The 14,366-nt window shown below is 44.6% G+C and overlaps 2 protein-coding genes and 1 long non-coding RNA gene across 5 annotated transcripts; 1 reads left to right on the top strand and 2 right to left on the bottom strand.

Moving 5' to 3' along the window:
- Positions 1-1,679: 1,679 nt before the first annotated feature.
- Positions 1,680-3,967, bottom strand: LOC132317682 (uncharacterized). Its single transcript, XR_009484155.1, has 2 exons — positions 3,695-3,967; positions 1,680-2,983 (listed from the first exon to the last, which is right to left on the bottom strand). It is a non-coding gene; the product is annotated as an uncharacterized LOC132317682 (long non-coding RNA).
- A 143-nt stretch (positions 3,968-4,110) lies between these two features.
- Positions 4,111-6,060, top strand: LIPT1 (lipoyltransferase 1). 2 transcript variants are annotated; one of them, XM_059823515.1, is made up of 2 exons: positions 4,111-4,129; positions 4,607-6,060. In XM_059823515.1, exon 2 carries the CDS (start codon positions 4,878-4,880, stop codon positions 5,997-5,999), a length of 1,122 nt encoding a protein of 373 aa, XP_059679498.1. In that variant the 5' UTR covers positions 4,111-4,129; positions 4,607-4,877; the 3' UTR covers positions 6,000-6,060. The 2 variants fall into 2 exon arrangements, with proteins under 2 accessions (XP_059679498.1, XP_059679506.1); XM_059823523.1 differs by lacking the exon at positions 4,111-4,129 and adding an exon at positions 4,420-4,431.
- A 4,113-nt stretch (positions 6,061-10,173) lies between these two features.
- MITD1 (microtubule interacting and trafficking domain containing 1) lies at positions 10,174-14,365 on the bottom strand. 2 transcript variants are annotated; one of them, XM_059816776.1, is made up of 7 exons: positions 14,310-14,365; positions 13,607-13,708; positions 13,349-13,485; positions 13,180-13,266; positions 12,389-12,504; positions 11,994-12,054; positions 10,174-11,906 (listed from the first exon to the last, which is right to left on the bottom strand). In XM_059816776.1, exons 2-7 carry the CDS (start codon positions 13,653-13,655, stop codon positions 11,811-11,813), a joined length of 546 nt encoding a protein of 181 aa, XP_059672759.1. In that variant the 5' UTR covers positions 13,656-13,708; positions 14,310-14,365; the 3' UTR covers positions 10,174-11,810. The 2 variants fall into 2 exon arrangements, with proteins under 2 accessions (XP_059672759.1, XP_059672752.1); XM_059816769.1 differs by lacking the exon at positions 14,310-14,365 and adding an exon at positions 14,008-14,161.
- Position 14,366: the final 1 nt, after the last annotated feature.

The raw sequence follows: 14,366 nt of genomic DNA, 5'->3' as shown, positions 1-14,366 counted from the left end.
AACAGTGCTGGGTGAATGACAAGTTTTTTTGGCAAGCTGTCACTATTAAGCTCTCATGGATAGAGCTCACCTTTTTGGAGATGAGGAGTGAGTAGTACCTCTGAAATATGATCCCCACCTGTCGTGGTTTAAGCCCAGCCAGACTAATCACCATACAGCTACTCACTCACTCCCCTTCCTCAGCTGGACAGGAGAGAGAAAATATGAGGAAAAGGCTCGTAGGTCGAGATAAGGACATAGGGAGATCACTCACCAATTACCATCATGGGCAAAACAGACTTGACTTGGGGAAAGTAATTTAATTTATTACCAATCAAAATCAGAGTAGGATAACGAGAAGTAAACCCAAATCTTAAAAAACCAACACCTTCCCCCCACCCCTCCCTTCTTCCCGGGCTCAACTTCACTCCTGATTTTTCTACCTCTTCTCCCCGAGTGGTGCAGGGGGACAGGGAATGGGGGTTGCAGTCAGTTCATCACACGTCGTTTCTGCCGCTCCTCCCTCCTCACACTCTTCCCCTGCTCCAGCGTGGGGTCCCTCCCACAGGAGACAGTTCTCCACGAACTTCTCCAACGTGGGTCCTTCCCACGGGCTGCAGTTCTTCACGAACTGCTCCAGCATGGGTCCTGTCCATGGGTGCAGTCTTTCAGGAACAGACTGCTCCAGCATGGGTCACCCGCGGGATTGCAAGTCCTGCCAGCAAACCTGCTCCAGCGTGGGCTCCTCTCTCCACGGCTCCACAGGTCCTGCCAGGAGCCTGCTCCAGCATGGGCTTCCCTTGGGGTCACAGCCTCCTTCAGGCATCCACCTGCTCCAGTGTGGGGTCCTCCACAGGCTGCAGGTGGATATCTGCTCCACCGTGGACCTCCATGGGCTGGAGGAACACAGCCTGCCTCACCGTGGTCTTCACCAGGGGCTGCAGGGGAATCTCTGCTCCGGCGCCTGGAGCACCTCCTCCCCCTCCTTCTTCACTGACCTTGGTGTCTGCAGAGTTGTTTCTCTCACATATTCTCACTCCTCTCTTCTCCGGCTGCCACTTCCCGGTTTTTCCCCCCCTTCTTAAATATGTTATCGCAGAGGCGCTACCACTGTTGCTGATTAGCTCAGCCTTAGCCAGTGGCAGATCTGTCTTGGAGCCGGCTGGCATTGGCTCTATCAGACAGAGGGGAAGTTTCTAGCAGCTTCTCACAGAAGCCACCCCTGTAGCACCCCCTGCTACCAAAGCGCTGCCACGCAAACCCAATGCACCACCCAAAGACAGAGAAAAAATTGGAAGATTTTAACTTCCAGAAAAAGAGCAGGAAAAGCAAGATTTTTTTTCTTTTCCTCTTCCCATCCTGGATTTCTTGTAAGTCTTACTTTCTGATTTTGGTATGGTGGAAATCATCAGAAAAGACTCTGCATTATCATGTTTATCTCCAAAAGAGATGTGAAAAGAACATTTCAGGTTTTCATAGCTTTACCAAAATTATTCTTCATGAAAATTTGTTTTAGGAGTGAAATTGTATGTTTTTAATTGGTTTTGTTCTGGTACGTCTATGGTTTTCTCTAAGTGACATATGGCGAGTTCTCTCTTATATGTTAATGCCGGTTGATGTTGTGCAGCGCAGTTGCTTTGCTTTTTGTGTACCAAACAAAGCTTTGTTGATCAAAGAAAGAATAAAAATCATACACAGGATTGTTTTCAAAAGCAAAAATAATCATTGCTATATTTTGCAGATACATGATTTATACGATAATAGTTGAGACACAAGAAATTTTTGAAGTCCAATCCAGAAAGGTTGTTATTTAGGTCCACAGAGAAGATGGCATGAGTACAGCTTTGCACTACTTCTCTTCTATTAACCTCACCCTCCAAATCTCACAGTTTTCTATATAATGCAGTTCTCATTAGACCAAGTGAAGAGATAAATAAATCATGGTGTGTATTTATAAATTCATACTTTTTGCTTACTGTCAGAATATTTCTAATAATCTTGCTTGGTCTGTCTTCAACAATAGCCACTTTTCAGGAAAGGTATTTGTTGTTCTGTGTGTATTTTATCCTTCAGCATATCAGAAACAGACCCATGACATTTTTACCTGTCCACCTGGTGATCTGCACACTTTACATGTTTTTAGCAAATTCTGGTTCTAATTAAGGGAACAGAGAGTTGCCTTGGTTAGGCCCACAGTTTTCAACTAGAAAAACACGGAGCATAACAGCTCACAGCATGTTTTTAGTGACACCCCGTGGCAAAATGACACATTGCAAATTTCCAAGAGAAAAGTGCCAAAATGGAAACAAACGGTCCCACATTTTGTTTGTTTTTCAGTAATACCAGAAGTCCCACAAGATGCATTTCACTTCCTCTGTTAAAGTGGAAGGTTAAAGTGCCCAGGTTCACTTTTGCATTTCACCAACTACCTCAAAAGTTGATTTTTCCAATATTTAGAACACTAAATCAGCACATTTTTATGGACAATCAAAGTCCACATGCTTTTTACCCTATGCATTACAGAATAGTTCACCCCAGTGAAAAGTTATCACCAGTCTAATTTAGCAACAAGTTATGCCCATTTCAAACTGCTTAAAGTAATTCCCAACTTTTTTTCTTTTTTTACTGTGACGATACAGCCTGCCAAGTGCTGGGGCACACATCACATCAGGCTCCTTTTAGAGCCTGTTTCTCCCACTAATCACCACCAGCACACATGTGGTGATGGTTTCTTACTTTTTGCTCGCCCTACTACACCCACACATTTCTTTTAAGAGTTTGGTAAGGAACTGTCAGGCTTTTAATGATCCAGTTCTTCAGCAGGAAACAACCCCAAGCTCACATCTTTAATCTCGCAAGTCTTTCACCCTTATCCACCTTCTTTTCTCCTTCACCTTTCAGGGAATATAGCTGTTCTAGTACTGTTTCTTCAATTAGAAGATAAAGACAATTCAGGCCACATCATAAACAGTTTTCTTGGCGTTTCTTCCTAAGCCACCTATTCCTAGAACGAGAAAGAAGAAAAATTACTTACCTGTAACTGTTCAAGAGGAATAACCTATGTGAATTCTCACAACCCGCTGTACCAACCTTTTTCTCTACAATTCCTTCATGTCTTGGGACTCCAATATTAAGGTGGAATGGAAGATAAAAGCATGCAATGTATCCTTTATGAATACACCTATACCAGCAAGAGATATACAGCACATATTTGCCCTTACAGATACTACCGTGGATAAAAACTTCAACTACCAGCATTGAACATTGCCCCACAATGTCAGCTTAAATACAGGCAATAGCTCTTGAAAAAGAGTTATAGCTAAGGTCCAGTAGACTTTAAGAATGCCTTCAGATTTGCATTGATTTAAGCCAATCTGCTGCATGCAATACATCTTTAATTACCTAGCCTTTGATCACTTCCAGCTTATTAATGAATTATGCATTTCTGTATCTTCATGAATACCATGGATAGTCTCTATGTACTTCACAAGCCTCTGTGCATTTGAGTTAACTTGTCCAGTCTCCCTTTGAACTCATTAAAGCTTCTAACATCCAGAACATCCTGTAGCGAGGAATTGCACAGCTAGGTCTTGCATGAAGAATCATCCGTTTTATCCGTTGTGCCTCTTACCGGCACGATCCGGTGCCTCACAGTTACCGTGTTGGCAGAGGCAGTAAATATCAACACCGACCTACTTTCTTTAATACCACTTACCATTTTACAGTCTCTTACTACAGGAGGTTTGTTGCTTGTTTTTTTTTTTACCAGGCTGAAGAGTCTTAACTTCCTCAGCTGCACGTTGCACAGCAGCTGACCATTCTCGCTTCTTCTCCGCTTCCCCCAGCCGTACCGCATCCTGGCTGCGGTGTGAGAAGCGGTACCCGCGCGCGCCGCTCACCGTGGTGCCACCCGCTCCCCTCAGCTCTCACCCGAGCAGCAAAAACCCGCCCACAGCCCTCCACCGTCAGTGGGGCGCTGCATTTCCTGCCTCCCCCGCCGGCTTCACCCCGGCCGGCAGGGTCACGTACCGCGGGACAGCCCCGCCCCGGGCGCCCGCCCCCAGCACCTCTAACCTCGGGAACCGGAAGGCGTTCCGGAGCGCGCTGAGGGGTACGCACGCGCAGGGGCGCCGCCTCGCCCCTCCCCGCCGTGAGTAGCGACATACGTCCCGCGCGCGCAGGGTCGGCCGTTGCGGGGGCGGGGGGAAGGAAGGCAGAGCGGGCGATGGCGGGCAGGGGGTCGGGCCTGCTGCCATACGGTGAGGGGTGGCCGCCGAAGAGAGCCGCGGTGGCTGAGGGAGCACCTGCGGCAAGAGCGAAATGGCGCCCAGGACGGTAGTGGATGGTACCGGCGCCGGTAACTGCGCGGGGTTTGCCTCGCCTTTCAGTGGGGCGGTGCGGGCTCCATGGCAGCGAGCCCTGCGCCTGGCTGGCTCGTCTCTGACCCAACAAGTGCGTGAACTTGTTGCGCCTGTTTTTTTCTTATCAGATCAGTGAAAGAAAGCTAATAAAACTGGACTGCTAAAATTAAGTTTAGCAAAATACACTAAGTAAAACTGTATTAGCAAGACGGTGTTGAGTGAGGGGAAATCACAGTTTAATTCCATTTCTTCCTTTGGTCTTTTAGGCGCCAAGGACTGCGAGGAGAAGCTACTCTGACAGTCCCAGCTTTTATGTTAAGCACGCATCAGGGTTTGAACGGCATCATTCGCTTCAAGAGAAGAAACATGCCTTGTAACTCACATCAGTTCAGGAGCATTGCTACTTTGGGAAGAGCATGACTGCATCACGACCACCACTAGCATTTCATTCCTGTCACAACAGCAGGTTGTGCACTTGCCACATTCAGCTTTACCAGATCAAGTATTCCTTCCATCTACTGTCCATTTATTAAAAACATGGTACTCCAGTCATCATTAAAGAACTGCCTTCAGCTATCCTGCATCTTCAGGATTCCAAAAGCTGGCTTCAGAACTGCAACTAGTGGAGGCCTCATTATCCAGTCTATTTCTAATGATGTTTACCAAAATCTAGCTGTGGAAGACTGGATCCACGACCACATGAATTTAGAGAACCAACAGGTCCTTTTCCTTTGGAGAAATTCCCCTGCTGTGGTAATAGGGAGACATCAGAATCCCTGGCAGGAATGCAACCTCAGGCTAATGAGGCAAAAAAATATAAAACTAGCCAGGAGAAGAAGTGGAGGAGGGACAGTTTACCATGACTTAGGCAATATCAATTTGACTTTCTTTACAACCAGGAAAAAATATGAACGAATGGAAAACTTGAAACTAGTTGTGAAGGCACTGAAAGCCTTGTGCCCCCAGTTAGATGTACATGTCACTGACAGATACGACATCTTGCTAGATAGGCAATACAAAATCTCAGGTACTGCTGCAAAGCTGGGAAGGACAACTGCTTATCACCACTGTACCTTACTCTGTAATGCAGATAAGTTTGTTTTATCTTCTGTGCTAAAAAGTCCTTATAAAGGGCTAAAAAGCAATGCCACTCCTAGTGTGCCTGCCTCAGTGAAAAATCTCTTTGAAGAGGATCCTAGTTTAACTTGTGAGATGCTCCTGGATGCCATTGCTGAAGAATATGCAACACAACACCAAACAGATCATCATATCACCTTACTAAATCCAGCTGATGAGACTGTGCTTCCTGGAATTAATAATAAAACTAAAGAACTACAAACCTGGGAATGGGTATATGGAAAGACACCGAAGTTCAGCATTAGCACTTGTTTTAACATGGTCTATAAAGATTCTGTTCTTGATGTTAAAGTAGATATGGATGTAAAGCATGGAAGGATTGAAGTCTGTAACATTGATCTGCCGGAGCAGTGGCTGCCACCGGCACTGTGCAGTGAACTGGTGAAGAGCCTTACTGGCAGTAAGTTTTGCCCAAATGAAACCACTACACTAGCAACAACATTACTGAGAGTGTGTCCACAAGATGATGAGTTGCACAGCAGGTGGAATCTCCTATGTGAGAATATGATAATGTTAATGTGACTTGCATTTTGAAAACATAAGTTAAACTTCTGCTGCTTTTTTTAATTTACTGAAAACAAAATTAAAACAATTTCTACAAGCTGAATTTTTATCTTATTAGTTATTAAAATGTTTAATCTTCTGCTTTTGCTTAATATTACCTACTAGCAATTAGATTTCACGCTGCCTGCACCTGAGGTTCCCAAACTGCAGGATGTAAGCTACTGCAACAGGCTGCAGCCCTGTATCGCTCCATGCTGACAGACATCATCGCTGCTTAAACCAGGGAAAATGGTGGTGGCATCCCACGCTGGCTCTGTAGCAGAGAAGGTATAAATGGCTGACAGAGATGGGATGGTGTAGATGGAAAGCTGCCACTGTGCTGCTGCACTGGATCCCCTAGCTTGCATCCCACTCCTTGCAGATAGTCGCTCAAAGGCCATGTCTCAGCCCCTGAGCTGTGTGGAGAGGGATGTCCCCCTGGTTTCTGGTTGAAAAGTCCTTTTTTGCAGAGTGCTGGTGACCCTCTGCCTCCACTGTACAAGCATGGTAGTAAGCTAAGCTCGCTGCTGTGTAGTGAGTGAATCAGTCCAGCAGTTCCATCCTGGATCAGGGCTTTTGTCCATGCATGAGCAAAAGCGGGGAAGGATTAAGAAGTTCAGTGGGGGGGTTTATGTGATGAGGGCAGGAGAGGCTAACTGGGACGGAGGCCACGTATGCCTCATTTGTACCTGCACTGCCTGGCACAAAGCTGGGAGTCACTGCGGCCATAGGTACTGGTATCAGCTAAAAGTGGGAATATTTCTACGTTAGGAAATACACTTGCAAATACAGATCTAGGAGAAGCAGGTTCCTTATCTTACCACCTAAGAGAAAATTTGCTACTGAAAGGCAATAGTGAACTGAAAATGACAGTTTTGATGTTAAATAAAAATAATGGCTCAATATAAAGTAACATTATGAAAGGCTCAAGATATATTTCACTGTTGTTGCCAAATAAGCAGAATGCAATTTTGATCAGGTCAGAACAGAAGCAGAACAGCTGTAGCTGTAGGAGAGAACCCAGCGCAGCAGTGACAGACTCCGCTGATGGGAACTCTGCCCAAATGAGGCAGTTACAGAGTTCATACACCTTTATGTTGTGCAACTCTTTCTTCACCAAGCTGCCCTTGAATAGTAGGGTTAGTCACATTTTAAGTGGGAGGTTTATCAAGCAAAAAAGCCATAAATTCACCCTGTCGAGGTATGACCACATCAAGGTAAATTCCATTCAAGGCACAATATATGGCACAACCCAATTCACATAAGAGTCTTTTCCCAGAAGGGTAACTGGGGTGGTAGGATTTAAAGGGAAAGCATGGTATCCTGAAATAGGGCAGGTAGCTACAAAGGGCTTGTTACTGGATGACACATGAGTTGTCCTGAAATACCTGAATGCTACTTCTGAAGATAAGGGAGCTGTAGGAAGATCAGAGGCACATAAAAGTGGATTGAGAAATACCAGTATCAATTAGGCAAACAATCTTGCTGTTAGTAGGTCAAGATAAATTAAGGACCAGTCTGGCCTAAAGAAAGTAAAGGAGAAATGAGGTTTATGTCCTTGGGGCTGTCCTAATCACATTTCTGAGGCTGTGGCATGAAGGAAAAGTTGGGTAGAAAGTCAGGGTGACTGAATCCTACTGGACTTAAAAAGACTTACAGTTGGGTCTGTAAGGACATTCTGACTTCCAGTGTCCTTGTTGTCCATACAGACAACCCTCAGCTGAAGCTCCACTGGTGATTACAAAAGGTCCCTTACCTTTGTGAGCAGCACCAAGGGGGTTTTGGCAGGGATCAGCCTGCGGTCCTCCCAGGCAAAGCAGGACATGTGACTCCAAGTCACAGCACCAAATTCTGTCGTGGAATAACTGGAATACAATTTTGATCAGGTCAGAACAGCAGCAGTTTAATGCTATAGGAGAGAACACAGAGCAGCAGAGACAGCCTCTGCTGATACGAACTCTGCCCAAGTGAGGCAGTTAGGGAGTTTATATACTACTAGGTTATACAATTCATTCTTCACCAAGCTGTCAGATAAGCAGGATGTAGTAAGTAACAGCAGCAACCAAAATTCTTCAAATAAGGAGGCTCCAGACAGATTAGGATGCCCTAGGCAGTATATCCTTTTATGAATACTTCCACAGAATCACAGAATCACTAAGGTTGGAAAAGACCTGTAAGATCATCAAGTCCAACCATAAAAAAAAAAAAACCACACACACACAAAAAAATACCAAAACCACCCACAAACCACAAAATACACCACAACCCACACCAAAACAACCCACCCACACCACACAGCACCATGCTCATCAAGCCACATCCCACAATGCCACATCCACACGCTCCTTGAATACCTCCAGAGAGGGTGACTCTACCACCTCCCTGGGCAGCCTGTTCCAATGTTTCACCACTCTCTCAGTAAAGAACTTTTTCCTAATATCCAACCTGAACCTCCCCTGGCACAACTTGAGGCCATTTCCTCTTGTCCTGTCACTAGTCACTTGGGAGAAGAGACCAACACCCACCTCTCTGCAAACCCCTTTCAGGTAGTTGTAGAGAGCGATGAGGTCTCCCCTCAGCCTCCTCTTCTCCAGACTGAACAACCCCAGTTCCCTCAGCCGCTCCTCATCAGACTTGTGTTCCAGACCCCTCACCAGCTTCGTCGCCCTTCTCTGGACACACTCCAGCACCTCAATGTCTTCCTTGTAGTGAGGGGCCCAAAACTGAACACAGTACTCGAGGTGCGGCCTCACCAGCGCCGAGTACAGGGGCACGATCACCTCCCTACTCCTGCTGGCCACACTATTTCTGATACAGGCCAGGATGCTGTTGGCCTTCTTGGCCACCTGGGCACACTGCTGGCTCATATTCAGCCGGCTGTCAATCAACACCCCCAGGTCCTTTTCTGCAGGGCAGCTTTCCAGCCACTCGTCCCCAAGCCTGTAGCGTTGCATGGGGTTGTTGTGGCCAAAGTGTAGAACCCGGCACTTGGCCTTATTGAACCTCATCCAGTTGGCCACGGCCCATCGATCCAGCCTGTCCAGATCCCTCTGCAGACCCTCCCTACCCTCAAGCAGATCAACACTCCCTCCTTTGTTAAATCATGCTGACCAGGTGAGACCCTTAGCTGCAAATATTTCTTAACAAGAGAGGTCTGCAAGGGCCAATGAAGTGTTACTATGTTACTTCCACACCCTGACCTTTAAAAGATGGCTGGTTGACAAGTGCTCAGGGGGAGGAAATTACATGGCAGAAGCAACCTACCTTTAACTAAGGAGAGCAGTCAATAGGGGTGAATCCAGCCCTTGGCTAGGAGGACTGGTAGTCACACTGCAGGACTGAATGGCACTCAGCTGACTCCAGCGGGGAAGGTGGCTTAAGCTCATCTCCACAGGTGATGCCAGGAGGGACAGTCCCAGCTGCATAATCCAGGTGATGACCTGACTACCTAAGTGCGAGTAGCAGCACAGAAGAACATGGCTTGGAGTCAGTAAAATGATTGCGGAACTGTACTCTTAGATTTCTCTGATAATTTTTTTTTTCCCATTCATTGATGCTCATTCCCCTTCACACATGGTGTTCCTACTGAGTGGTATCTCTCTATCCAGAGATAAAGGGCAGTGCACCACCAACCGGTATGTCGCTAAAAGATTACTTGTACAGGTACTGCATATCCATGGGAGCTACAAGGAAATCTGCAGCCTTAGCTAGTGAATGATAGTCTAATTAGAAAACAGAGAAAAAGTTCTCTCAATGGACAGGCAAGAGAGGGAAGACCATGCTTGCCTCTTGTGGTAGTTGTAGAGGACCATATCATAGGGGCTTACTACTAGAACAGAGAGGCATATTATATTACAAGATGCAGAAAGCATAAAGGTTTTTATTTTGATTTCCAATTAAGTACAAAAATCTAAAGTTGATCTAAAATATTTAAGGTGACTTTTTATTTTGCCCCTGTATCTTTGAAATTACTGGACTAGGATAAAAGATACAAAGCTTCACATTTGGGAAGCTTACTGTATTTACAGTGAACCTTCTCCCAAACATGGCTGATCTATAAGGCATTACCCAGCTTCCTTGAATTACCCTACATAGTGCAAAGAAGAATTCAAACAGATGACTAAAACTACAAATAGTAAAAAATAACCTTTATTCCCATTAAAAATAGGCATATATTATATACAACTGAATAAAACTGATGACAGTGTCCAGAAACCTAGTATCACAGCAGCAAGCCAGGGAGCTTCTATGAAATGTCGGGGGAACCGACTGGTAGTCTACAGCTTCTGTGGCACGTACGTTATTCTTTTTGCTGATGTAACACTGAAAAGCTGAGACATAATTATGCAAAAGGATAAAGAAGGCAGACCACTGGCAAATTGTGATGCAGAGAAAAAGGCAAAGACCAGCTCTGTTTCTTCTTGATAGCTGTGGAATAGATTTGTTCCATTAGAGGCAAGAGTAAAAGAATAGCAGCATTAGATGACAGAAGGTGAAAGAAGAATAAAGCAAATTAAAAAAAAAAAAAGATAATGGAACACACCAGCCATCAGGAAAAAGAAACGTAGGAGAGAGAAAAAGTACTAGCAATGAACATGCTACTAGAATATAGAAGCATATTGTATTACAAGATGCAGAAAGCATAAGGCACCTGTCAGTCCTGAGGCTGAAAAGATTTTGATGGGACCTGCGGAAGAGGCCACTGCCTGTTCTTCATGTCAGAATATACGACTTCGCCAGATTCTTGCTGACAATGACCAAGAACTCTTGTATAAGAAGAAAAAGAAGCAGCACCTCAAATGATACCTTCCGGTTTCCAAAGGATGAAGGAAAGACAAGAAAATACTTTGCCTTTTTTCCAGTTAGCATATTCCTTAGAATCATTATTAACAAGAAAGGTTCAGAATATCCAACTTCTTGAAGAATTTAAAAATCAAGTATTATTTTTGTAGGGGACTGTCTTAGTAGCAGGGAAATAGCTTACTACAGTTGAGACTGGCAGGACTAGCTGGAAGGACATTAAACTTGCAAGTCAGGGAAAGACTGAGGATCATACAACCTTTCCACACCTAATGCAAAGGATGGAAATCAGGTATATGACCATACATCACGGAATAAAAGAACATATAGGAGTGACAGGGAAAAGAATACAGCTGTTTGCATCCTTTCCAGCCCAAAATCCATCATGCAGAGACACGTTAGGGCGACCCTAAAATGTCTGTATACTGAACATTACAATGTTTGTATGCAAGGAGCTTGGAAAAAGGAATGTTAGATTTGGGGTTACCAGTAAAGTCTGTGAAATCAGGTGTTACGGGATTGACCAAAACACAGCAAAACAGTAGTCATGACTAGAATACAGGAATTAAAGGAAATAAATATGGCTGCTTATAAAAGAGGACATGTGGCAGCCCAGCTTCAAATGTTTGTCATCAATTAAAGATATAAAAAACAAAATTTGCTCAAGACAAAATTAATAGTAAAAATAGAAATTACAGTAAAGAGGCCTTTGAGAGACAGTATTGAGGGTCTGTGATGAAATCAAATCAAATTTAGACGTGGACTGCATTAATTAAGATTATGGGAGAAGTACACTGGAGGAATTGTACGGCTGTGTTTTCTCAGACTGAAAAGTCTCAAATATTCTTAAACCTATAGATTATAAAAGCTGTGCTGGACTAAATACTTAGAAGAGTTGCTTGTGAGGGTGAACAGCTAGACTCAAGCGGCATCTTCTAGTCTTAATTTTTTATGCTTATAAAAACACTCATTAAAAGCAGTCATATTTGATCACATTTTCCTTGTATGTTTAGTATGAAAGACATCCACTGTTGTTTCGTGACAAGGTCGCAAGTCAAAGTCACAGTATCCAATGCTGAAACGACTCTGCAAAAATTAACAGAATTGACATGGTGAACACAGAATGAGCTCTTCTGCAGTATAAGTTAATTAAAGAGGTCAAAGCATTCTTACCTGTGGTTTCTTAAAATAATCAAGACCTCTTCCAATCTTAATCATCCATCCATTGTTGAATCTGTTTTAAAAATTCACAAATTTGAATACTATGAGTATGTTGAATAAAAAAAATATTTATATCCACATGACACACAAGCTCCTTGTTTCAATCACAATTATTTCCTAGTGTAGCCGATACCTGTATGAACCATGGAAGACACTGTTTTGTAAAAAGAGACATCTACTATTATGTTCACAGTTAGAACACGTGAAACTATGGCGGGATGATTTTATCCAGTAAGGGCCACTGCCTTCCACTTAACCACAGCTGTAGTTAGAAATCACTTCAAAAGTTCGGGTTAAGTAGTTTGACTTCAAATAACTGGCATTCACTGATTTTTTATATCACCCACCTGATTTCTCTATCATGTATTGAAGATGAAAATGCAATATTCAGTGTTACTCCATAGTTCCTCAATGATTTTTGTATTTCTTCCAAGCCACTTATCTGCTGACTCCTCCCATTACCCTGTTAGAAGTAAAAATAACATGGTGTTGTTTTGGTTTTTTTTAACCATATATTCTACTTCTGGTCACCTCTTCCTAAACTCACCAACAAAACCTTTTTAGTAATAACTTAAACCAAAAGAAAGTAACTTGGATGAAGGCAGATTTGCAGTTTAAAAGACAGGATAAAAAGCAGACAGATTACAGGTACACTTGCTAAGGGATGTGGAGGAGGAGCTCACTCTCAGGCCTTTGAAACTAGATATGAATTACTATTTGAGCCAAAATAAATGCAGTGATAGTTTGAGAGGTTTTAGCTCATCAAAAGCTCTAAAATTACAACTATATACAGCTGTTGGAAGAGGAAAAAAAACGTGTCAATAGATGCTTTGGTTTTGATGACATTTTCCACAACAAAACTTTCACAAAAATATCTTTTCCATTTAAGATTCTGCTTACCAAGAATGTGTTAGTTATCAGAAAACTCTGAACTTATAAAGTTACTTATGTTCAACTATCACATTTTTATTTTTCTCTTGATCTGCGTTTTCTGCTGAAGGCATCAGAACCTCAGTCTAACAAGTACTGGTAAGTAAGAACAAATCCATATTTAAAAATAAGTATTTTATATATATATATATTTGCATGTGGTATCACCTGAGAATGCGGAAATAGAAACCAAAATCTAGACACTTACTTCATCAGAGGAAGTGAGGAGGTGGATTGCTTTCACTTTGCATGGCCCCTTAACTAGCATCTCGCAGAATCGTAGGAAGTTATACAACTGTAAAAGTTGTGTTTAATTTAGTAACCTGGAATTTTTTTAGTAGTTACATCTGTATCAGTTACATCGAATATCTACTTGCCTGATGAACATGCCTAATGTACGGGTCGTCCACCCAAACTTCAGAAACAATGTCAGTAAGGTACTCCTGGAAAAGCTTTTCGTAGCTGAAACCTGTTGCATTTTCCTCTATCCTGATTTGCTTATGGTATTTGCCATCTGAAAAGAAGTCTCTTTTTCAGTAAAGATCATGACAGAATTCCTGTGTTAACCACCTCGCCCATAAAATGTTCACGTTCACAGGTATTTAAATGCGAACGGGTACATCACAGCTCCATACCTTGTTTCTCCTTTTCAATGTGTTTTTTAATGTCTTCAGCTCTGGTCATGTACTCGGATATTTTCTGCCGGTAACGGTGCTTTTTTGCCTCATCTTTCGTGGCTGTGAATCAAAAGCACCCAGGCCAGTTCTCCTCCAGGCGGGGGACGCGCGGGGAGCTGAGCCCTGCCTGGCTCCCGGCCCCCCGGGGAGAGACCGACAGCTTTCCTCGCCCTCCCCGTGAGGCGACGGGGGATCGGGGCCGGCCCTCGGCGGCAAACACGGCTCGGGTCTCCGCAAAACCACCCCCGGCTGGCGGCCTCCGACAGAGGCGGGAGTGTTTAACAACTAACCGCCCCAACGGTTGCGGTAAACGGCTGCCAAACCGCCCCTCGCCCGGCCGCCGCCACCCCGCCCGGTACCTTTCACCACCTGCAGTAGGAGGTCGATGCCCTCCTGGTAGCACACCAGCGACTCCTGGAACCGAGAAGCCAGGTCCAGCTCCACCGCCCGCTTCACCGTCTCCGCCCCGGCCCGCTCCAGCGCGGCGGTGCCATCACCCCCCGCCCGTGACATGGGCGCCGCGTCGGGGACGGGCACCGGCACAGGACGACCACTTCTCCGGCAGCGCGGCGGGGGGCACTACGCATGCGCGCCGCCTCACCCGCCGCCGGGGCACTAGAAGCCGAAGCGAGGAAGAGGAGGGAAACGGGCTGTGCCTCACCGTTATCCTTCCGCCGGTGCGGAACTGAAGTGCCGTGGCGCTGGTACCTAGCCGGAA

This window comes from Gavia stellata, chromosome 1 (assembly GCF_030936135.1).
Source record: "Gavia stellata isolate bGavSte3 chromosome 1, bGavSte3.hap2, whole genome shotgun sequence".
Taxonomy (NCBI): Eukaryota; Metazoa; Chordata; class Aves; order Gaviiformes; family Gaviidae; genus Gavia; species Gavia stellata.
This window is presented reverse-complemented; position numbering and strand designations above follow the sequence as displayed.